Raw genomic sequence first — 25373 nt, 5'->3', positions numbered from 1 at the left:
CCTTTTCTCCAAATAGTAAGACTCAGAGAGATTCAGTAATGAACAGCACGGTGGTGTGGTGGTTAGATTGTTTGTGTCCTGTGCTTGACGGGTGACTGGACTAGACTCCAGCTTACCCGCAATCCTAATGACAATGGATGAATGGATGGATGGATACGGTAAAAAAAAAAAAAAGTTTGTCCTTTGCTGTATGCATGTAAAAACTGTGATTTCTTAAATGGAATATTGTGTCCTGTGTGTGCTTGTGTTTGTAATGTCACTGACCACTGCAATCCTCTGCATGGTACTATTAACACATTTTTGTTGTATGTCGACTTTCGCAGTCAAACATGCTGTATTATGAATGCATGACAGTGTTTCTGGAGGGTAGGTTATCATAGAGACGAGAGCGACCAGCGTTTGGAACCTTAAGGATGGATGTGTCTGCTCTGCTATTGCATGTTTTCATTCCCTCTTAACTGTTGGATGGCACTGTTTGCCTTCATGGATGGATGTTGTTGGGGTACAATTAAGATGGAGAGCAAACAGGAGCTTTGGAACACATCCCTACAATTAAAGAAAGACTTACATATCCGTGAGATATTACATTAGTACTATGATTAGTATTATTATGATATTAGCATTATTACTATACAATGTTACATTAACAATTATTAAATAGCAATAATTACAATGAATTATTGTTCAATTACCGCAATTGGCTGGCGACCAGTCCAGGGTGTACCCTGCCTCTCCCCAAAGTCAGCTGGGATAGGCTCCGTCATCTCCCCATGACCCTAGTGAGGATAAGCGGCATAGAAAATGAATGGTCGAATGAATGAATGATGTTCAATTATTATTTCATTATTATTTATTAATGAATATTATTAATTACATTAATTGTTCTACAGTTAATTTTAAAAATTTCAACAATAGCCAAAGAAACAGAATATATTTAATAGGCTCCAGCCCAAAGCATGACATAAAAGGGATTAGCTGTGGAGAAACACGATAGGATGCAGGAGCTGATTCTCCTATGGAAGTTGTTTCAGTGCTCCAGTTAGCTCTCCAACTCATCAGAGACTCTGATGCAAACATTTTTCACACCACAACATCCTACATCTGCTCTACTACTTCTGCAGAATAATGCTCACTTGTGTTTCAACTCTTGTTTGCTCTCTTAAGTACACTACTGAACTCAAAATACAGTATTCGCTCGCCGCTTCAAATTTTACGGCTTCACTCTATCACGCTTTTTCCACAAATATATTAATTAATAAATCATGCTGTTTCGTGGTTCAATGTGGCCTATTATTACAAAAAATATATGCATATTTAAGCAAATGTGTATTTTTTCCTAAATTAAGCATTGTCAAGCAGAAAAATTGAATACAAATATAAGACATTCATTGCATTGAAAGATGTTATGCTATGATATGTACTACTCTACAGTGATAACTAGGTGTCAGTAATGATACTGTAATGTTCAGTGAGACACCCAAGCACCAAACTTGATTGGCTTTTTTTGCAGGTTTTATTGCAGATTTGAATGATCTCACAACAGGTACAATAGTCCCTAACATGGGCTACTGTTGCAGCCGTAACCCACGCCAAGCTAAAAGTCAACTCAACCCCCACCCAGCTCCCCGAGCACCAAACACATTTTACAGCAACACACACGAGCACAAGCCTTATTTATGTCTTATTAACTCTACTGTATTGGGTAATAAGAGTGTAAAAGTGACTATAGGGGTGCTATTTCATGTGTAGAGGGCTCTAATAATGTTAAAACCCGTATTTAGATGGTTGTAAACAGGTTTTCTATGCTCTAACTACCAAAATATTCAATTTATAAATAAGGAATCCTACTACGCGAAATTCACTTATCATGGTCGGGCCTGGAACCAACTGCCGAAAATTCTGGACTATTGAGTGCACCTGAATATAAGCCACACCCACCAAATTTAAAGAGGAAAACATTTTTGTACATTGTCTATATGCTGCAGGTGTCCACGTTGTTACATGGGATATTTAGATAGAAAGACACACTATAAACCTTGCAATCCTACCTACACTTGGTGTCCCCAGTGTCACTTGTTTACATCAGATGTGAGACCATTTTTTTCATCAGCTGCTGCAGTCCAAGCAGAAGCTGTAGTAGTTCTACACTTGATCAAACTTACTAAATATTTGTCAGATCAAAACACGATTGGCGCATAAGACTTCAAAACATGATATTAGCTTATATTGCAGAAATGCACTACTTTCTGTTTCAGCTCTCTGTAGCTCTCTCTGTAGCGTAGTTCTTTTTGCCATAAATTAACTGCATAATTTTTTTAAGCTGAAGGGTTCAAAGTGTGTGAAAAAAGTAGCAGTTTATAGTCCGTAACTGCTCACCCGTGACAACATTCATGTGTAATAAACGCGCCATTTCATTAAAGCAATTGCTCCTCGCCGATTTATCAATGATAACTGACACAATTCATAATAGAAATCAAATGCAAAGACTCAAAATAATCCACAAATCAAACCCACAATCTAACCTTTAAAAATGCGTCATTTAATTCACGCAATTGCTCCTCTTGCAAGTAATGAATGACTTTCACTGTGGAAATGATCAGAATGACTTGAAATAATCCACACACTCAGAGAAATTGCAGTAAAACATCCGAATAGAAGTCATGGGACACCAGTGGACTATTTTGAGTACACCCTAAATGTGAATGCACTTTTGCGCTCACAGTGTAAATACAGAAGTACTAAGATCATGTTTTTTCAAGTCGGATTTATTTTAGATTTAATAAAGAAAAGAAAGTGGAAGTCAAGAGCAGATAAGGTATGATTGTGTACACCTTCTTTCCTCAAGCGCCTCCTCTCACCTCCTCATTCTGACCTCATTGCTCCTCTCTTCTTTTCTCTCCGTCTGTGTAGGCAGCCCCTTGAGTAACTTCTTTGACGTAATTAAACAGCTTTTTTCCGACGACAAGAATGCCCAAGCGTCCCGCTCGCCCGGCGCTCCCGTCACGCCTAGCTCCCCCACCAAGCATGCCAAGCCCAGCCAGCCCCCCGCCAATGACTCCAAAAGCCCCGCTGGCAAAGACAAAACAAAGATGGCCGCCAGCAACAGGACACAGGAGCGTCCTTAAGGAGCGGTAGCCGTGCATGTCTTAGTCGAAAAAGACGACAGAGGGGAACAAGAAAAAGCTGCTTCTGTTTTTATACTCACTTCACTTCATTAAGTAGGAAATGTAGCTTTGTAGGCCCCGCCTTCTCTGTCCCAGTGGGGGGTGTCCTGTCATGTTTGATAGCTTGACTTGTCTGTGCCACCAGGGGTCATCCACAAAAACTATTAAAGTACGGCGGCCGGCCTGCTCGTCACCTTCAGCAAAGTCTGCAGCAAACCTCCTCACCTCCTTACTCCGTCACGTTCACGCCACCGGCCTTAAGACAGCGACATTTGTCAGCGTGCACACATCTTCTACTCTCTTTGAGGTCATCCCAAGGTCGGCTTGAAAACACGCAAAGATGGACGTCCCAAAGAAGCGGTGGAGGAAGCAGAGACAGACAGACACGTTTGGGATTTTATACAGACATGAATGATCTCCTTTGTTGTATCCACTGCATCTTGTTTCAAGAAAAGGCCCGCTCACATCAGAAATACGCGCAAAACCAACATACGTACTCCTCAGACGATTCTACATCATGACGCTGTGACAAAAAAAACTGCTGTTTGCAATGTTCTAACCATCGAGTCATGCCCCTTTTGAAAGACGGTAGAGTAATTAGACAAAATAACCTAATATTTGGTCATTTAATGTACATTACGCTACTAACATGTCCAAAATCTCAATCTTGAACAACACCAAAAAGCATTACGATGTGCTGAAAATAAAAAGAACACATATTTGAACAGATTTTGAGGGCATTACACTTGCAACTGTGGCTCTATGACAGGGGTGTCCAAACTTTTTCCAGCAAGGGCCACATACTGAAAAATGAAAGGATGCAAGGGCCAATTCAATATTTTTAAGTTATTATATTTCAAGAGAAAAACTGCATCTCAGCTTTGTGATATAGTTGAAAAAGTGTATTAGTATCAACCTCACTCATTACTCCTTTTTTCCCATTTTTTCAGTTTTTTTTTTTTATTTTTTTCTAGTACATTTTCCTTTCATAAAATTATGCCTTTATTTCTACAATGTTTTGACTTTATTCTCATAGTATAACTTTTTTCCCCAACCCCATTAAAAATATATATTTTTCTTTAATATTTCTACTTTATGATGCTAAAATGACGTTATTTTCCTCATAATATTACGATGGTATTCTTGTAAAATTGTAAAAAAAAAAAAATTGTCAGAATTCTCGTTGAATTTTTTCTCTTAATATTTTGACTTTATTCTTGTAAAATTACAGATGTTTCAACATTTCAATGTTTCAACATTTTTGTAATTTTTCTTTCTTTTTCTTCATATTTCGACTTTATTCCCATAATATGAGTTTTTCCGCAACCTATTTTCCTTTTTTTTAAAAATAATATTCCGCCTTTATAAAAAAAAGTTCCTTTTTCCTTAATATTTCAACTTTATGCTACTAATTTTTTTTTTTTTTTTTTTTTTTTAGTTTTCTTGATAAATTATATTTTTAGAATGTGGTGCGGGCACCCACGCTGCTGTTTAGACACCACACTGCACAATGACAGAGCACTGAGACATTATCCACATGACACATACATAAGTCTATGAACTGCAGCAATATTACATTGTAATTACCTGGGGAGCATATATAAGAAAAAAGCTACTTTATCTTTAATTATATCAAGTTGTAATATCATGCTATAATCGTAATTGTCATAGTTGTAGCGTAAAACATGCACAGTACATTAAGAACAAAATACATATATATGTTATATTGGGTTATTTTGTCTATAAAGACGCTACTCTCTTTCAAAAGGGACACAGTTGGATGGTTAGAACATAGTGCGCACATCTTGTCATTATACTTGCTTGCTTTTTGGACGGTGAGAGTGGTATATATCATACAAAAAACCCTATTTATTAAGAAATATAAGTTGCTGAGAAAGTACAAAGCATGGACAAAGTCAAGAAGGAATAATGATGATAACAAAGTGTCCAAAACAGCAACTGCTTTGGCTTAAGACCAGAAAACAAACTACAGTTCGGAAATGGAGCAATAAGGCCGTCCAGGAAAAAAAGGGAAAGTACAAGTACATTAAGTAATACTTAATCATGGATAATAATCGTGGATGCCAGTGACGCAACGTTTAAGAATGGTGACGATTGCCGATTGGGTCCACCTGCCTTGCTGCCCCGTCCCAGCCACCCGAAGACGTCGGAAAAACAGGGAACAAGCAATAACGGTAACAAAACCTACCCCTAAGAAATGGCGAAAAAGACTTGGGTTGTGTCTCGATTAGTACATATCAGTAAGTATACTGTGTACACTGTGCACTTAGTTCCTGAGTCTGCCAAGTATGAAAGTGTGGTACTGTCCTGTAACCATCAGTTATTGTACAGTTACCCCGAAATGACAATTACAATATTTACCTTCTTTTGTTCACTACATTCCATCGCTAAAGGGTGGTCCTCAGCCGCCATTGTTCCATGGTACTGACCGTGACCTGTGAACACACTTATGCACTCAAAAGACTAGAGTAAGTATGCAAGTGCACGAATTGAGACACAGCCTAAGGGTACAAAAGACGAGTAATAAATACTCAGGTATACGGAAGGGAACTGGGAGGACTAAGGTACAGAATGTATCATCTGGAGTCTTCCTGGTCTGGACGCAGGGCTAAAAGAATAGTGATGATTGACAGTTGTGTCCACCTGCCTCGTTGCTCCGCCTCAGTCACCTGACCAAGCTGCCTGAAACAGAGAACAAGAAATGGCAAAAAACAAGAACATCAAAATAAGAGTTTAAGCCCATGACACTTACTGTATGAGTAGTATGCTTTTATGTATTTATTTCATAGTTTAAATCAGGGGTGTCCAAAGTACAGCCCAGGGGTGGCCTGCAGGTGTTTTTTTCTTAGCGCGCAGCATATTCTAAAAATATATTGTAACAAGAAAACTTAAAAAAATAAAAATAAAAAAAACAACAGCAAAAATTAAAAAATTTAAAGTCATTTAGCCAGAATTACGTCAAAATATTAAGAGAAAGAAGTTGTAATTTTGCGAAAATAACGTAAAAACCGTAATATTATGAAAAACAAACAAAACAACTAATAAAGTTGTACATTTTGGAAAATAAGTTTGCGGAAAAAGTTATGTTACAAGAATAAAGTCCATATATTCTAGGAATAAATTCAAAATTATGAAAAGAAAATCTACAAGAAGAAAGTTGAAATAGCTGGAAAAAAAACAACAGCAGAAATGGAAAAATAATAAAGCCAATTTGTTAACAGAAAAAAAGTCAAAAAAATTTTTATAATAAACTTGTAATATTATGAGGGAAAATATTGTCATTTTAGTACCATATAGTTAAATTATATATAAAAAAAAATATTCTTAATTGTAATATTGTGAGAAACAAACAAAACAAAATACAGTTGTAATTTTTCGAAATTTAGGTTTGGGAAAAAGTTATAATATTATGGGAATAATGTCCAAATTATGAGAAGAACATTTCCAAGATGAAAGTTGAAATAGTTTATGGGGGGGGGAAGCAGAAATGGAAAAAACAACTGTAATTTTACGACAATAAAGCCAAAATATTAAGAGAATAAAGTCATGTTCTAAGGAGAAAAGTCAAATTTTTTTGCAAATAATATAATAATATCAGGGGAAAAAATAAACTTATTATTTTTTTAAGTGTTAATATTTTGTGTAACAAACAAAATAAAGTTGTAATTTTTGGAAAATTAGGTTGGGGAAAAAGTTGTAATATTAGGTTGAACAAAGTCATAATATTATGAGAAAAAAAATTACAAAGGTTATTTAAGAACAAAGTTGAAATATTTGGAAAATACAAAAAAAGCAACAGCAAAAATGGGGAATAAAAAACCACAACGTTCATAGGATTTTTCACTTATGTGACAGAGCTGAGATGCAGTTGTTTCTCAAAATATACGGTATATAACTTCTTAGCATATCTACGTGTGTTGCTTTACAAAATGTCAAAGTGCATCCTTTCATTTTTTACTGTGTGGCCCTCCGTGGAAAAGGTTTGGGCATCTCTGGTTTAAACTTATCTTATCTCAGTCTTTATCTTATCTTATGCAAGTTGAAGCGCAGCAGAGCAGAATCTGAAACACTTGAACTTGGTTTTTGCATCCCCGTATGTTTTTTCATCGTGGAGCGTTCAGGCGTGAATGAAGTCTACGGGGTGAGGTCATAAATACAAATAATAACATTTCTTGACTTTTGCAAGCACTTCCTGTGGTCCAATGATCAATTCGATGTTTTTCCTGATGCTTAGTCAGCACTTTGCTGCGAGCAACTAAACATCTCGTTTTTCAGCGTTTTATTTAAGTGTATTTATCTTTTTAAACTCCTCTGTGTATTTTTGTACTTGATTGTATTTTTTATTTATCCTCATGTATTTATAAGAAATGAAATGATTGCAGGATGTTGTCAGTAGGAGTGGGTGGGGTTATATTTATTGGAGGGAATGACTGAGCGTGCTTTCAGAATGTAGACGTAGCCTCGTTGAGAGGAGCAAAGCTTTTCTTGCTGATTGTCAGCGTCTTTTCTTGAGTTTTCTCCTTTGCATGTTCAGCGTTTGTCTTTTCTTTGCATGTGCGAGTTGAAACAACGACTTTGTTATGTTGTTCATGTGCATTTCTTCGCTTTATTTCCACGTTTCCGCCGTCTTGGCCTCTAGCCTTCTTTTTGCTGACTGTGCATACCATGACCGTGCGATTCTGCGCATTTGTCCACCCAAGTGGGACCTCGCTGGCGACCAGGTCCCACCTCAGCAAATCAGAGAGGAAATAAAAGCAATATCTTTCATTGTTGGCTTGACTCTTCTTCTACGTTGGGAACGTTACTGTCGGGTGGCAATGTTGGCTCGTCACTGTCAACAAGTTGAGTGCAAAAGGAAATCAGTCTGTTGACTTTATCACATAACTGTGACAGTGTTGTTTTTGTCAGCCATCTTACTTTCAGCCTTTTGAACTAAAATACCTTACTTTTAGTCACATTTTAGCAGTGGTGTGCAGTCAGGGCCAGCAAAGCCTTCTCTGTTGGCCCTAACCACTCCCAGAAGCACTGACCTACAACCGACAGACTTTGATTCTACTATTTGTTCCAATTTGTTCCATGAAATGTTATCAATTTATTCCCAAAAGTCTATCATCTTCATTCAGTAGCATGTTTACTGCTTCCAGTAGTGTATGTGTATGTGTATGTTATTTTATCTTTTTTGTCCAATCAGATTTCAGCTTCCATGTGTTGTCAAGTCAATTAAATCTGTCCAGGGCCTTCAGAATCAGGAGTGCTGGCCCATGTCACTTAAACACTATAAGCAATGGGGCTGTTTTTGTTAAACAATCAGATTTCAGATTCACTTCCCGCCACAGTGATACGAGCACTGTTCTATCCTACGATTGGCTGATCACAGCAAAACTGATTGACAAGCCAAGTTACGCCCACAATGGCTGACTGATGAGGAGAAATTGACATCTCTGGTGAGTAGATGCATTCACTTAAAAAGGTTTTATATTTTTGTCATGTTACTGGATAAATATTGATTGTGAACTGCTCCAGGTGATGTTGTAGCATAGATTTTTGGAGTTGTCTGAACATTTAATCCCCGAGCCGCTCTCCTTACGCATTTGATTGCATCCCTCACGGTGTCATGTGGGGCGTGAACTGGGTGTACGGGATTCGGTCCTCGTACAACCGTAGCAGGAGCCTGGTTCACATTTCCCGTAGTAAGTCAAGCCTGTTCCTGGTGAACGCTGGTTTCCACCGATTCTGTTCATAATCCTTTGGGATGGGAGTGAGGTCTTGCCCAAGGTGGAGGAGTTCACGTATCTCAGGATGGTATTCTTGAGTGAGGGAAGGCTGTAGTGTGAGAGCAACAGGTGGATCAGCACAGTGATGCAGCAATGCAGTCGCTGTAACGGACCGCTGTGGTGAAGAGAGAGCTGAGCCAGAGGGTAAAGCTCCCAATTTACCGGTCGATCTACGTTCCCACCCTCACTTATGGTCATGAGCTCTGGGTAGTAACTGAAAGAACAACTTCTCAGATACAAGCCGCCAAAATTAGTTTCCTCCGTACGATGGCTGGACTCAGAGTAAAGCCGCTGCTCCTTGACATTGAGAGGAGCTAGTTCAGATGGGCTTGGGCATCTAGTCCAGACGCCTCCCTGATGAGGCGTTCCGGGCATGTCCAGCCCTGAGGAGGTCCAGAAGCAGACCTAGGACATGCTGGAGGGATGATGTCTCACAGTTGGCCTGGGAACGCCTTGGTGTCCTCCCCGTGGAACTGGAAGAGGTGTCCAAGGACTAGAAAGTCTGGACTTCCCTACTGAGACTGCTGCCACCTGACCCGGATATATGGAAGAAAAGGGATGGATGTACATTTGGCTGAGCACCAGGTTTAGCACCGACGCCACCGACCATCGTTGGAATATTTCTAATGCTGAAAGTTATTAGCAGTAAGGTAAGTCAGGCCTATCGGTGACTATGTAGTCCAGCCAGTGTCTGGTTAAGTCCCCACTGAAGGCCCAGGTACCAAATGCACCACATTTTAGTCATTTTGATATGTGATAGTCCAGTTTTAGTCATCTTCTTGTGTTAATACACTGCTTGTATTCAACTGTGTTAGGTTAATTGGCGACAGGTATGAATATGAACATGAGTGATTGTCTATATGTGCCCTGCGATTGGCTGGCGACCAGTCCAGGGTGTACCCCACCTCTCGCCCAAAGTCAGCTGGGATAGGCTCCAGCATACCCCCGCAACCCTAATTAGGCTAAGCGGCATAGAAAAAGAATGGATGGCTCTTTTTTCTAATAAACTAAAAACTTAATTTGGATTCTTCAACAGATTAATATATATTTCCCTTTCAGAGTAAAAACTGCTTACCCAACTTTCTAAATTTAAGAACGGACTCACACACAGAAAATATATCTAAAGATTTGCTGATTTCAGACCACTTCTGCAATTTTCACATGAGAAAAATCTTATATTAAGAAAGTATAGCTAGCCAATTCTTATGAAGATATTTTAGCCAGAAATTAGTTCTTTTTTTCCTAATAACAAGCTAAAAACCTTACTTTGATCATTCTTCAACAACAGATTAAGAATATTTGTCTTAAATTAAGATAAAACTGGTTTCTAAACTTTCTCAATTTAAGAATCACACACAGAAAATAAATGTAAAGATTTGCTGATTTCGGACCAATGTGAAGGCTGAACAGCGAATTTCATAGAGCGTACCAAGATTTATAAAAATTAAATCTAGTCATAAAATCTGTGTAAATGTGTAAAATTATTCAACTTGATTCAAGAAAATATTACTCTTTATCTAGTTGACAAATCTAAAAACTGGTGAATTTACATGCAAATCATGCCAAAAAAGAATTCTAATAATGTATATGACAATAGGTTTTCCTAAATGAAGTGAATTTTACTGTAAATTGTGTCATTTTGCTTATTTGTTGAGAAGCTCAGACCAGTGAATAAGTGTTGTTAGCGGCACAGTGGCCCAGTGGTATGTTGGCCCCACAATCAGGCAACCCGGGTTTAAAACCCTGTCAGAACCTCTGTGCGGGACTTGCACGCTCCCCCGTGTACTCTGGCGTCCTTCCACATTCCAACAATATGTATGATAGTTTAATTGAAGGCTCTAAAAATTGTCAATAGGTATGGTTGTTTGTCGATAGGAAACTCTAAAATAAAAGAGGAAATGTATTTGGGCTTGTTTCAAGTATGGCTGTTTTTGCTGTCTGTAAGTCTTTTTTGTTTTTTTCATACCATAACGCACAACCGAAATTTGATTTAAAAAGTACTTACTGTATATGGTATGGATAGTATTTACACAGTGCAACATTTATTTCAGTAATGTCATTGTTCATATATTAAATCATCATAATCACGGACTTGTCATTAATTCAACTATCACTCAGACAAACACACTGCAAAAGCAGCCATACTTGAAACAAGCCCAAATTATCATAAAATGAGACAACTTTTCTTATTTCAAGCAAAAAAAATCTGCCAATGGGGTAAGCAAAATTTGCTTGGCTAGAATTCTTAAAACTAGAATCTTCTTGTAAGAATATAATGAGTCCTAAAATAAGAAATCAGGTCTAATTTTAAGGATGTTTATTTTAAATCACATCACTAGTTTTAAGTCAAATGGTCTTATTACAAGTTAAGATCAAGACAAATATTCTTATTAGATTCATAAATGAACATAAATGCCACTTGTATGAAGCTAGATTTAAGCAAAATCTTATTACATGTTTTAGATTTAGGAAGATTGTTCTTTATTGACAAGAAATGAGTGCTCTTAAAATTGGTAGTTTTTCTAACGTTATGCTTGTTTTAAGCCAAAATAGAAGGATTCCTAGACATGTAAAAAGGACATATCTAAAAATAAGACAACATTAAAAGAGGTTTTCCCATTTTACATACTTTATTTAAACAAAAACCAAAACACAACCATGTTGTGTCCTTGTGTTAAATGGTTAACTCTGAATGGAAATAAATACACAGTATATTGTCATGACATTGTATGGTGATTTGATGGCAGTGACTTCAAGATGCAGAGATGACCCAGTGCAGGTAAAAACTATTTTTAATCGGCTGTAGAGCAGAAACCAGAAAGCTTGCAGCAGGAGTGTTTAACCTAAGACAAAAAGCTAAACAAATAACAGCCGCATGGCCAACCGGGACCAACCTCACACATACAATGCTCCGACCAACTAAAGATTAAATAATAAGAAACCAAATTAGCCACACATGTGTGTCCCAGCCAGCTGTCGTTTTCCCCTTGGTTACATGGTTGGGTCCCTCAACGTTCTTCTAACATTCCCTCAACAAGCCCCTCGTGATGTCTGTATGTTGTTTTTGGGTACCTGTTGCTTGCCCCATGGTTACAGTGGCTGACCTAAAAAGAATAAGAAAGAAAAGGCTGAAGACAATATATACATATTCACAAAAACATGAAAAACTGCAATTTTTCTCACAGTGATTGAAAGATTTCAAATTCATTTCATATTTTGAAAATTCACCAACTGAGACAAATACAAGAAGCATTTTAAATTTACCGTCTGTGTGAGGCGAACTTGATTGTTTGCCAGATGGACTCCTCAAACTGTGCTTCTTTCTGGTCGCTACAGTACAAAGTGAAAATGAAGCCAAGTTACACATCAAAACCCCATCAGGCAAGCTTGGCATGAAACTGAAGTATACAATAAACTAACACTAGCAACAGTTAGTTTGCAACTCCCTGGTCATGAAATGGTATTAAACTGGAAATGAAAAACTGAAAGCCACTGTACCTTGAAGTGGGTCCAGAGATGTACACATTGGTGTATAAGACCTCCCCGATCCCGAGTGGACTGGCTACTTGGCAAACTGGTGTTTGAAAAGATGTATCAGGGTGCGTGGTGTTGACTCATTTGAAAATAGATATGAATGTTGTTCAGCTCATTTATGGTTTTCTTCAGTTTTCTTCAGCACCGTTTCCAAACGGCTGTGAACCTACCTGGCAAAGAACACCTACATCGATACATCAGTCCAGAAAGGAGGCATTTCAGGAATGTCAGGTTGTCTGGAGCATACGGGTGTGGTGACACAGCTCATTCGGGAGGCCAGAGACAACAAGGGTAACTTGTCAGTGTTGTGGCTTGATCTGGCAAATGCTTTCGGTTCCATTCCACTCAAGCTGGTTCAGCTCACTCTGGCGAAACATCTCGTACCCAGCAGGTGCAGAGACCTCATCGCTGATTATTACAACAATTTCAGGATGAGGGTCTCTTCAGGAGCAATAACATCCAGTTGGCACAAGGTGGACATCGGTATCATCACAGGGTGCACTATCTCTTTGACGTTGTTCTCCCTAGCCATGAACATGCTCACCAAGTCTGCTGAACCAGAGTGCAGAGGGCCCCGCACGAAATCTGGACAACGGCAACCACCCATCCGGGCATTCATGGATGACCTCACAGTCATGACATTATCAGTCCCAGGCTGTCAGTGGATTCTGAAGGGGCTTGAGAAGCTGGTGGGTTGGGCCCGGATGCGTTTCAAACCTGACAAATCCAGATTAATGGTGCTGAGGAAAGGAAAGGTAGAGGACAAGTTCCAGTTTAACATCACAGGCACAGCCATCCCAACTATCTCAGAGAAACCAGTCAAGAGCCTGGGAAAGGTTTTTGACTGCTATCTGAGAGACACAACATCTATACAGTCGACCTGCACTGAGTCGGATGGCTGGCTGAAATCTGTGGTCAAGTCAGGCCTGCCTGGGAAGTTTAAAGCCTGGGTCTACCAACATGGCATTCTTTCCAGGATCCTGTGGCCCCTCCTTGTTTACGCAGTCCCCATCTCGACAGTTGAAACCATGGAGAGGAGGGTCAGCAACCACCTCCGGAGATGGCTTGGATTGCCAAGGAGCCTGAGTAGCATTGCACTTTATGGAAACACCAACAAATTGCAACTGCCTCTGAAATCCCTGGAGGAGGAATACAAGGTAACCAGAGCCAGGGAAGTGGTTCAGTACAGGGACTCATGTGATCCAAAGGTGGCTAAAGCAGGGATCCAAGTAAGGACGGGCAGGAAATGGAGGGCAGAGGAAGCAGTTCAAGAGGCAGATGCTAGGCTGCACCACAGGAGCCTGGTGGGAGTGGTCACACGAAGCCGAACAGGGCTAGGTTCCTTTCCGTGTCCCCAAATGAACACCAGGGGGAAGGAAAGGCGACGCCTTGTTCAGGAGGAGGTGCGAGCAGCAGTGGAGGAGACCAGAACCTGCAAGGCAGTGGGAATGAAACATCAGGGAGCTTGGATGAGATGGGAGAATGCGGTTGAGAGGAAAGTCACTTGGGCAGAGCTTTGGAAATCTGAGCCTCACCGCATTAAATTCCTCATCCAGGCAGTGTATGATGTGCTTCCAAGCCCGTCAAACCTGCACACATGGGGCATAGTAGAGTCACCAGCATGCCCACTGTGTTCAAAGCGAGGAACCCTGGAACACATCTTCAGCTGCTGTACAAGGGCACTTGGAGATGGACGGTACAGGTGGAGGCATGACCAAGTCCTTAAAACCATCGCTGAGGCCATCAGCTCAGGACTGGAGTGGGCAAAGCAGTTCCGTCCCTCCAAGAAAGCCATCGCCTTTGTCAGAGCTGGGGACAAGCCAACTCCTGTCAGAAGAACATCTGCAGGCATACTGATGTCTGCAAGAGACTGGCAGTTGTTGGTGGATCTTGAACATCAGCTGAAGTTCCCCAGCCACATTGCCGTCACCACCCTGCGACCAGACATTGTCCCTGTGTCAGAGTCCACCAGGCAAATAGTGCTGCTGGAGCTGACAGTCCCATGGGAAGATCGACTGGATGAAGCCTTTGAGAGGAAGCTCTCCAAGTACGCAGGGGTTTTGCAGCCCGATCCTTGGCCACAGTCTTCAGTAGTTTAGGCATCGAGGGAGAGAGAAAGAGGAGAGCCAACCGCAGTTCCACCGATGTGGCAGAAAGAGCCTCGACATGGCTTTGGCTCAAAAGAGGGGAGCCATAGAGTCATGGAAGCTAGCTAGCCGTCTGGACACAAGCTGGAGTCTGATCAGCCCCGGCTGGGTCACCTGGAGGAGGGCGTATTATGTTGAAAGACCCGAAACGCCTTAAGATCCAAGGAACTGAAGATGTGTCCAGACCAGGCATCAGTAGATGTATGTACACAGCATGGTCGACAAGGTACCCGTGGTATTTGTAAAAGATGAATCTATGGTGTTACATGAGGCAATCACAAAAAATGACATGAAGTGGGTGGTGACAGAAATCTGCTGAGCTGAAAAAGGCACACAAACACATCAATGCAATTCAGTTGAATGTATTTATATTTATATAGTGGTAAATCACAACAGCAGTTATCTCATGGCACTTTACACATGGTCACAAATTACAACAGAGACAACTGAAACCCAGACTCAGATCAGTCACATGACATACACCAGGTGATTCGCAATGAATGTTTAAAAAAAAACAATAAAACTTTGCCTTTGAGGGAAAAGGCTTGATACTAACTAGTATCACAACATCACAAAACTAAAAAACTAACTTATTGGATGGTTAACTCGGAACAGAAAACTGCAGGGAACGCCTAACTATATTGAGATGTAGCATTAAAAGAGAAAAGCAAGAGAAAGCAAGAGTTTCTTTCGTCATGCATTTACTCTGTTATCAACAAGCCGTCACGAGAGTACCGCCACAAGCCACAGTGTGTGTGCAGCGCTGTGGAAGCCTGCAGCCAGCCTATGCATACAGCAGGGGGCCATTTAGTGATATTGCTACCAAAACACAGAATGGACACACTCAATTGTTAACACTCCCACCTCCCTATAAAATACGTAACCCAGGGATGTCCTAAATGCGGAATTTACTTAAGAATTTACTTTAAATATGTGGATTTTTAAAGCCTTTAAAAAATGTTTTCAAAAAACCTACATCAAGGTCAATTATGCAAAATTGACGATTCACAAACAAAGAACAAGATACTAAAAAACATTCTGAAAGAGTCTCGGTTAGTTTGCTGTTGGCAGCGGTTTTTAAGGATTGCATGCTTTATTTGATGTCACTTACAGAGGGTGAGGAGCTCGGTTATCCGAGAGGAGCTCAGAGTAGAGCCGCTGCTCCTTCACATCGAGAGGAGCCAGCTGAGGTGGCTCGGGCATCTAGTCCGGATGCCTCCCGGACGCCTCCCTGGTGAGGTGTTTTGGGCATGCCCAGCCGGGAGAAGGCCCCGGGGAAGACCTAGGACACGCTGGAGGGATTATGTCTCACAGCTGGCCTGGGAACGCCTCGGTGTCCTCCCGGTGGAGCTGGAGGAGGTGGTCGGGGACCGGGAAGTCTGGGCTTCCCTACTGAGACTGCTGCCCCCGCGACCCGGACCCGGATAAGCGGAGGAAAATGGAATGGAATGGAATGGAACTTACAGACGTCACACAGGCTACAAGAACATGTGGAATTCTCTTTTCTTTGTGCGTATGATCATTTGGTTGATGGTTGTCGATCCACTTTCTAAAGCCAACATGGCACACATTTAACCTGACAATGGAACGTCTGCAGTTGAATAGCAGACATTTGAATACCCAATGGCTGACATTGTCACTTAATCACAACACTTTGCACAGACAAGCAAATGAGTAGCCTGAGGCAGATTCATTTATAGCACTTCACAAATGCAATTCCATGTGCTTAAAGAGATAGTTGGGTTTTTTTTTACATGAATACAGCCTATAACATCCCCATCAGTGGTGTAGTACACCAAAAGAGACTTACCCCCCACTTGCTGCCCTAAGACCAGTTCTGGTCAGATTTCGGTGATGAAGAATATAGTTCCAGGTAGTCGCTCGGGTTAGGAGTAAGGAGTTGGGCTTCATATGCATTCAACAGACTAATACAAAACATTTGCACCACAAAAATGCCTCCTCGAAAAAAATCACATCTCACTAATCGCTCGGCGTTATATTTGTCTCCCGCCGTACGTGTGCGCACTGTTGCCTGGCCATTCTTGTCTATGTGATGAAGGTGCTTGCATGGGAAAACAGTATTTAGTCCTTAAACAGGGAAGAGTTGAGACATTTTTCAAATGATTTATAGCCTAAACATGAAGTTTATTGTCAGCACCGTCATTGGGCCTCATTCACGAAACGTTCTTACGCACAAATCTGTTCTTAAAGCCTTCTTACGAAGATTTTTGGCATTCACGAAACGTGTTCTTAACTCAAAGTTCTTAGATCTAGGAACAAATTCTACGAACGCTCAGGAGGACTCTTACGCACAAGCAAAGCTTGCACTTTCAATGCGCAATCGCCCTCATGATGGATTTTGCAACCTGATCCCAAAAAATGTAGTGCAAATAAAATATCCCAACAATTATTTATCATCAAAACAACTAAAATATACTCCGTCGATAAATATATATTCAAATCCCAATTCATCAACAAAAAAAAAAAGTAGCTGGCTGGACGTGCGCTGCGCAGAGAGAGAATGTAAAGGGACCATTAGATTTATTTGCTGAAAGCCACGAATATTTGATGTCCCGCTTCAGGCTTCAGGCTTCCCTCTCTGTTCTTGCAGGTGTTCAGGATCATCAGAATAACATCGCAATGAAACGTGGTGTGTCTATCGCGCACGGAGCACCCCCAGATAACGAAATGCGCCCCCAGCCACGTCTTGAGCCAGAGCACGGGGCTGCTGTATTAATTAGGCAGCGTCTAATCAAATGTAACCACAGAAAAAATACATTGTCACACACAAACTATGTATTTTGACTTTATTTTTCCATCATGATGGTGTAAATATTTTCTAGAGTTTCCGAAATGGTTTGGTTTCTGATGGATGGCCCGCCTCCCGTTTCCTCCAGATCCCTCCGGTGCAGTCCAATCTTTTTTTTGAGTCTATTTTAAGTCAAACCACTTCTTTTTAACCTCTGCGGTGGTGCGTTTCTCCGTGGAAACGGCATTTATGTTTCCTGCATGTTTCCTCCATGCCGACTCTTTTTGGATGGCCTGATGACCGGTGGATACACGTGAAAATAAGGTGGTCTTGTGTTCGCTCACTCCTTGTAAAAGCACCTCTATTTCTGTAGAATTGAAGTTTTTCTTTCGTTTGTTGTCCAGCTGCTCCTCAGTCTTGCCCTAAGAACGTGTCGTGAATGCGGCGCAGTTTCCATCCCGCGCCTTCTTAAGTACACTTCTTAAGAAGACTTTTAAGAAGATTTTCGTGAATGAGGCCCATTGTTCTTGCAGCTACCAAAAAGCAACCAATCAAAAACCAAACCAATGTTGTGTGGAGCTATCAGCTGCACCCACAGGGCAACGTCTGTGTTAGTGGGTTGCCTTAACGTTAGGGAACTTTAGACTTTCTGAAGTTAACCACTGGAGAACGTTCTTTTTTTTCTTATGTGTTACCTTGTTTATTTGACTCCACATTACACGTTTACACACTAAGATGTGATATCATCTACATTACATTGTTTATTGTTATTGTTGTCTTCAGTAAGCGACCAGTCCAGGGTGTACCCCGCCTATCACCCGAAGTCAGCTGGGATAGGCTCCAGCATGCCCCTGCCACCCTAAAGAGGAGAAGCGATATAGAAAATGGATGGATAAATGTTAGATACCTACATTTTCTATGTGTGAGTCCATTCTTAAACTTAGAAAGTTTAGAAACCAGTTTTATTCTCAATTTAAGACAAATATTCTTAATCTGTTGTTGAAGAATAATCCAAAAAAGGTTTTTAGCTTGTTATTAGAAAAATAACTAACTTCTGGCACAACAAATCTTCGTAAGAATTGGCTAGCTATACTTTCTTAGTATACCGGGTAAGATCATTTTTCTCAAGTGAAAATTGCTATTTAAGATATTTTTTCTTTTAAGGAAAAAAAGAAATGGTTGCTCTAGCGTCTTTGGCCAGTAGTCTACCAGTGAACTATGCCGTCGCTACTGTGAATGATAATACATGTAATTGGGAAATATTCCTTGCCACGGTGTTAATCCTAATGTTCAAGCAGAAGATGTAGTAATTCTACATTTGGTCAAACTTACTTAAGATTTGCCAGATCAAAACAAGATCGATGCATATTTTGGACCTACTTTCTGATTAGGCACGCTAAGCATCTCCTGGACCCAATATTGTGTATAATGACACAGCTAGAATACAGTAATGCCTCATCACTTCATGCTTGGAATTTTGCGGCTTCACTCTATCAGAGGTTTTCAAAAATATATAAATTAATAAATCATGCTGTTTCATGGTTGAATACAGCCTATTTGCCATCATAAAATCTGCATATTTAAGCACATTTTATGCATGTTTTGCCCTATTGAAGCAGGAAAATGAAGAAAATACAAATATAAGGCATTAAGAAGACATATTCAAAGACTTTGTGATGATATGTTGTATTCCACACCGGTCACTGGGTGTCAGTAATGTTACTGTAATGTTCGCTGAGACAAACAAGCACCAGACTTGATTGCCGGAACAACAGGCTTTTATTGCAGGTTTGGATGATCTCACAACAGGCACAATAATCCCAAACACGGGCTACTGTTGCGGCCATAACTCATGCCAAGCTAAAACTAAACTCTGAACCCCCGACATCACTTCCTGTTCACCCGCTACTCAGCTCCCCTAGCACCGGAACACATTTACAGTAACACAAACAAATCTTATTTATGTCTTATAGATCACATTTTCTCTTTTGTCTACTACGTATATTGGGTAATATGAACGTAAGGGTGACTGTAGGGGTGTTATTTCATGTCTAGAGGGCTCTAATAGTGTTTAAAAAAATATTTAGACAGTTGTAAACAGGTTTTCTGTGCTCTACAAAAACATTCAGTTTTAAAGAAGGAATCCTACTGAACAAGGTTGGGTCTCGAACCAATTCACCGTGATAAATGAGGGATTACTGTATACCGTTTAAAAGCAATGCAAAATCATATGTGTTTCCCATACAATCATTTACATGATTAAATGTGTACCACCACAGCAGGTTTTGCCGCTTTTGTTTTTTTTTTTTTTTAGATTGCCATGTTGGGCGGCACAGTGGCCGAGTGGCTAGCATGTTGGCCACACAGTCAGGAGATCAGGAAGTGGAGTTTGCATGTTCTCCCCGTGCGTGCATGGGTTTTCTGTGGGTACTCCGGTTTCCTCCGACAGTCCGAAAACATGCATGTTAGGTTAATTGGAGACTCTAAATTGTCCATAGGTATGAATGTGAATGTGAATGTGAGTGTGAATGTTTGTCTATATGTGTCCTGGTGACCAGTCCGGGGTGTACCCCGCCTCTCGCTCGAAGTCAGATGGGATAGGCTCCAGCATACACCCACGATCCTAATTAGAATAAGCGGCATAGAAAAAGGATGGATGGAAGTCTGTGAATGTAGCTTGTTGTTGCATGTCTATCCAGTAGTTGGCATCGTAACGCTGCTTCTTAACACACCTCATACGCACATGTAGCACGCACCAGCCCTGCACGACTGACTTGGACATTATAACACGTCTGTTAATCAATAGTGAGATATTACGTGCACTATGACGTGTACATGATCTGTAAAATCATTTACATGGAGTCCAGGGAACATCATGAATGTTTTTTTTTTATTTAATCGCCCTTATAAGGTGCACGCATTGTCCACCGCTGCATGGAATGAAACCAACACCTGTGAATCAATAACTTCATGTTGTGTAGTTACAAAGCTTTCAAAACATGAGCTCACATTTCTCATGACACAAACCACAAAAGCTCCATTTTACCCGAAACACTGCATACCCATTAAAAAACATTGCAAAACAAGATATTAACGTACGCGGTGACCACCTCACCAGCCATCAGATGCTAGCCTATGGACGGTGTGAGCATACATGAGGCCTTAAAAACTTGTTAGCAAATCCAAAAAACAAAGAGGTGATCAAGTGTTCAGAGCTGGACTTGAGTCCTCTTTGAGGGTCCTGTTAGAGGTCAGAGAATGGGACAGCCGGACCAGACGCTCTTCCTCTTCTGCCGTACTTTCTGACGGTGTCAAATCCGTGGGGGCTGACAGAGTCCTGAGGACGCCTCGGGACGGTGTGTCAGTGGTCGCAGGAGCGAGGTGGTCTGTCAAGTGTACCGAGTCATCGGGCTGAGAGAGCTTATCAGCAGTTTTGGGTGGCTGGTAAGGCGGTGGCCCGGTAAGTGGGAAGTCATCTGAGGCGTGCAAGGCCTGGCTGTGGATAATGATGGGGTCTGGGGAAGGCAGAGTGACCACCTCCTCATCATCAGCATGACATAGATCCTTGACGTCATTGGAGGGGCTGTGGTCTGGGTATATGGACTCTGCCTGCTTACGTATGATGTGGAGTTTCACTCCTGCTTTGGGACAACCACTGGCTGAAGATGGCTTTCCTCTAGAGGCTTCAAGAGGGCTCAGCAGCAATGGCAGCTCCTGACCCAGAGGGTTACGTGGCAGCTCTTCAAGCTTCCCTGCGTTAACAAGGAATCATTCCAAAATGTAGGCTTTTATCTGACGGGGTGTTGCTGCAAGAAGCAGTCAGGTGTTTTGCAGGTGTTTACCTGGAGGAGGAAAATCCAGCTTCATCTTGCGCAGTTCGGTCATGGAGGCCCTCAGCTGTTCCATGACCACGTCATCGCTGGAGAAAAAGGTCTGAGCGATCCGCTCCTGCAGGAACTCCCGAAGCTCGTCCAAAGACATCTTCAAGAGACGCTCTTCACAAATGTACAAACATCGAGCTAATATGTGAAACTTAAATTACAACTAAATTAAGTGCTATCAAACGCAGTATTGATCAGATTAATCACAGGGTTGCTGTGGATTAATTTTGATTAATCACAATTAAATATCATTCATTTTAGCCACAGAATAAATGCATGTGTGAATTATGCTAAACATTTTAACCTAATTCAGGGGTGTCCAAAAGCAACACCTTCAAAAACTGTAATTTAACAAGAAAGCTAAAAAAAAAATAAATTAATTTAAAAAAATGAAAAAAAAAATTAAAAATCAACAGTAATTTTACAAGAATAAAGTCAAAATATTAAAAGAAAAAAGTTGTGATTTTGTGAGAATAACGGTGTAATATTATGAAGAGAAATAGTCATTTTAGTAGCATATAGTTTAAATATTAAAGAAAAAAGTAATTTTTTTAAACTCAGAATATTATGAAAAACAAACAAAAAAGTGTACATTGTTGAAAAATTTGGTTAGGGAAAAAATAATGGTGGGAATAAAGTTGTAATTATGAGAAGAACATTTACAAGAAGAAAGTTGAAGTATTTGGAAAATTTAAAAGACAACAGCAAATTGGAAAAAGTCTGCAGTAATTTTACAGGTCAAAATATTAGGAGAAAAAACTCACAATTAAAAAAAAAAAAAGTCATAATTTTACCAGAATAAACTCATAATACTGTGAAGAAAAATAATGTCACTTTAGTAGCACAGAGTTGAAATATAAAACAAATATATATATTTTTTTTTAAAAGTTGAAATATGAGAAACAAACAAAAGTTGGAATTTTTGGAAAATTAGGTTGGGGAAAAAGTTAGAATTTATGAGAATAAAGTCAAAATATTATGGGAATAAAGTCATAATATTATGAGGAGAACATTTACAAAGATTATTTAAGAAGTAAATAAATAAAAAATGTAAAAAAATGAAATATCTGGAAAAAAAATCTATATATATATACATATTGTATAATTATAGAGAAATACAGAAAAAAAAACAACAATGAAGTACATCCAAAAGTTCCAACAGTAGCAGACTGATTGATAATAAAAAAAGAGATGAATTTAAAAGTAGTTAAGAGGTAATATGATTGATTGATATCTTACTTTTGTGTATCTTCAAGATGGTGTAAGACATGGCGCTGAGGAGCTTCTCTCCCTCCAGGATGAAAACGTCCCACAGACGAAGGGTGAGCGTGAACGGCGTCTGCAAAAATCACATCATCACTTGTGGCTTCTCCTCCTCGCCAATATCAGAAGCCGCTTTTGCTTTTGGGCCAGACCTCAGAGGCCCGCACACCAGATCCAGTCTACAAACAAGTCAGTGAGAAAGAAGTGCTGACAGTGGTCCAAGTCGGCCACCACAGGATTGTGGACCCAACTCGGTGTCAGCGGAACAGCCCTCATTGCTGCTAAGCTAAGATAAAATATTACTGGCTTCTGTGGGAACCATACCCATTTCCAAAAGCTATTGGCGATTTTTCAGGGCCTTTTGACCATTTTGCATCCATCAAGTAGGAGAACAATGTATTCACAGTAGGCCATTCATACCGCATGAACCCTTCTCTCGGCTGAACCCCGCAGGCCTGCGTTCACGCTGATCATTCTTGTTACCTGTATTCAAACTCGTTCTGATTATTTCTACTGAGGCTGTCATGAAAGACTTGCAAAAGGAGCGATCGCATTAAAAACGTAGGTTGGACCTAAACTTACAAGAAAGGACAATGTCACTTTTGTTCCCACATGTGAGGCAGACTGATGGTCAAAGGAAAGTGAAAGTGAAAAGCGAAGTGAAATCACACATGGTAAAATGCTCAGGAAGTGGAGAAATCAACATTGCCAAGCCATATCTAAGCCGTATCTAAGGAAGGTTACTCACCCTGTCAATGAAACACTGCATGAACCATTTCGGAGTGTAAATGCCAGCCGACATCTGTTCTTTGTCCTGCAGAGAAACACATCGACCAAGCGTCATGTATGCTTGATATCATGATGTCCTGTTTGACTGATGGTATGCGCATCATCTCACCAGATGTTTCTTCAGTTTAGGAATGAGTTTGGAAATAATCTGATCGTGATGTGCCTGGAATCGCTGAAGCTTTGGGAACCCGGGAACGAAGAATCCTAGTAAAAAAAAAAAAAATAGCATGCAATATGTAGAGTGTAATTATAGGTCCGCCTCTTTTAAAAGTGTGCGTGTTGTTAGATATTATACACTCCTAATAGCTAAATGCATTGTCTTGTCTCATAGGGGCCTTCAGGACACACACACATACACTCACATAGCACAATCAAAGGTGCACAACACTTTGATATTGGAAAATTACTGGGAGACACACAATAGATGCTTTGCTCTCACTCACACCAGCTTAACTGTCACTTTCACACAATTAAAGTTCACTTTCCAGGCACACAAGCGTAAGTTTACTTCCTAGAGGGGTGCAGCAACTGCTATATACACTTGTAGAACAAAAAAGTCAAGTGGTAGACCCGAAAAAAGGTTAAGTTCTTGGCCAGGCGGTAATTGTGAACTGCAGCGTCATGTTGAAAAAGCCAAAAGCCAATCGTTACCACACAGACCAGGGCCTTCAGTGCCGTTTGACACCCCTGCACAACCTCAAGCTCCATTGTTCCAATGAAGGAAAAAGCACCACAGATCATGATGGCGTCCCCTCCTGCCGTATGGAAAACATCTCCTGTGGGATCTCCTTGGTGGGATCTCCTTGTCATGCCGTAACGTTGGAAGCCATCAGAACTGTCAAGGTTACATTTTTCTCATCAAAGAATAAAACTTTCTTCCACCTTCCAATGTCCCATGTTTGGTGCTCTCGTACTAATTCCAAACGGGCAATTTAGTGGCGTTGAAGGAGCCAAAGCCTTTGAAGACGTTTTATGTTCTTAAAACCCTTCTCTTGCCGACGCCGTCTAACGCTTATTGGACTGCACTCGGCACCAGGAACAACCTTCATTTGTGCTGAGGATGGTCCCGTGTCTTGATGGACAGCCAATCGGATCCTCCGGCTCAGGGACAGTGACATTTTTGGGGGGTCTACCACTGTTTCGTTCCATTACCCTCAGGATCTTTTAAAACGTTTAAAATGACTGACTTACTGCGTCCAACCTCAGCAGCAATGGCGCGCTGCGAGAGGCCCTGCTTATGCAGCTCAACAATCCAACCGCGTTCAATGAGAGAAATCTTTTCTAACCTTTGCCATCAAGAGGTCATGACAGCATGAATGATACCTGACAAAAAATGATATTGAATCCACATTTCTGCCAAGACTTTGTTTTTTAAAGGCTGTGGTCTTAAAATTTAGATCAGTTGATGAACAGCCTATTTCACTTGAACGCTTGTTCGCAATAATTTGCTGGTTACATTTTTTTTTGCCTCACTGCCATTTCTTCTTTTTGCATTTTTCAAGCTCTAGTTAGAAACTCTTCAAGATTCAACCATGTGAAATGTAAATTTTTTAACTGGTCTTAAAAATGTGATTAGGAGCGTAAATAGCAGTTGCTGTACCCCCTCTACAAAGTAAAACCTAAGCTTGTGTGCCTGGAAAGTGAAAGTGAAATTGTGTGAAAGTGAGCGTTAAGCTGGTGTGAGTGAGAGCAATGCATCTATCTTCCAGGCATTTTTCTTGAGTCATATCTAAGTGTTGCGCAACTCTGAGTGTGCTATGTGAGTGTATGTGTGTGTGCATCCCGAAGGCTCTAAGTGACAACGTACTGATCTAAAATATGGCGCACACTTTTTGAGAGGTGGAGCTACAAGGTGCTTTTCAGTTTAATGGTTGTTTGCAATCGTGACCCTCCGTAAGATCCAACAGTGCAAAATGTCAATTCTTGCAATTTTTCAACTGGTCTTAGATCTGGATCTGTGTACTTTTGGCACTGTAGCCAGACATATTGGTCTTATTTTTAAAATGGTGTGATCTCCGATAGCAACGCATACCAAAGTACCAGGAGGAAAG

General features: G+C 40.6%; 3 protein-coding genes across 10 annotated transcripts in view; 2 read left to right on the top strand and 1 right to left on the bottom strand.

Moving 5' to 3' along the window:
- Positions 1-25373, top strand: part of LOC129178186 (serine/threonine-protein kinase BRSK2-like) — a 122479-nt gene that overhangs the window by 73629 nt on the left and 23477 nt on the right. For 3 of the 5 annotated variants that reach the window (XM_054770168.1, XM_054770164.1, XM_054770169.1), the window contains one exon: positions 2911-7952. The exons of 1 other annotated variant lie outside the window; for it this stretch is intronic. In XM_054770168.1, coding sequence (XP_054626143.1) covers positions 2911-3125 — 215 coding nt within the window. In that variant the 3' untranslated portion in view covers positions 3126-7952. Of the gene's footprint in view, positions 1-2910; positions 7953-25373 lie in introns of those variants that run through there. One more of the 5 variants, XM_054770167.1, reaches the window with a different exon arrangement.
- Positions 8098-24973, top strand: LOC129178189 (uncharacterized). 2 transcript variants are annotated; one of them, XR_008569760.1, is made up of 3 exons: positions 8098-12784; positions 12882-21394; positions 22527-24972. XR_008569760.1 is itself a non-coding variant. In XM_054770174.1 (2 exons), exons 1-2 carry the CDS (start codon positions 12594-12596, stop codon positions 14590-14592), a joined length of 1902 nt encoding a protein of 633 aa, XP_054626149.1. In that variant the 5' UTR covers positions 8098-12593; the 3' UTR covers positions 14593-24973. The 2 variants fall into 2 exon arrangements, 1 of the variants encoding a protein (XP_054626149.1); XM_054770174.1 differs by having other exon boundaries at positions 12882-24973.
- Positions 14768-25373, bottom strand: part of LOC129178192 (USP6 N-terminal-like protein) — a 24020-nt gene continuing 13414 nt past the window's right edge. Inside the window, exons 10-14 of one of the 3 annotated variants that reach the window (XM_054770181.1) lie at positions 23432-23526; positions 23282-23347; positions 22510-22609; positions 21232-21384; positions 14768-21141 (exon numbers count right to left, since the gene is read on the bottom strand). In XM_054770181.1, the coding sequence (XP_054626156.1) occupies positions 20591-21141; positions 21232-21384; positions 22510-22609; positions 23282-23347; positions 23432-23526 (965 nt within the window). In that variant the 3' untranslated portion in view covers positions 14768-20590. The remainder of the gene's footprint in view (positions 21142-21231; positions 21385-22509; positions 22610-23281; positions 23348-23431; positions 23527-25373) is intronic. The other 2 variants (XM_054770180.1, XM_054770179.1) reach the window with 2 other exon arrangements.

This window comes from Dunckerocampus dactyliophorus, chromosome 3 (genome assembly GCF_027744805.1).
Source record: "Dunckerocampus dactyliophorus isolate RoL2022-P2 chromosome 3, RoL_Ddac_1.1, whole genome shotgun sequence".
In the NCBI taxonomy this organism is placed as follows: domain Eukaryota; kingdom Metazoa; phylum Chordata; class Actinopteri; order Syngnathiformes; family Syngnathidae; genus Dunckerocampus; species Dunckerocampus dactyliophorus.
Note: the sequence above shows the minus strand (reverse complement) of the source record. Positions and strands in the feature narration are given on the sequence as shown.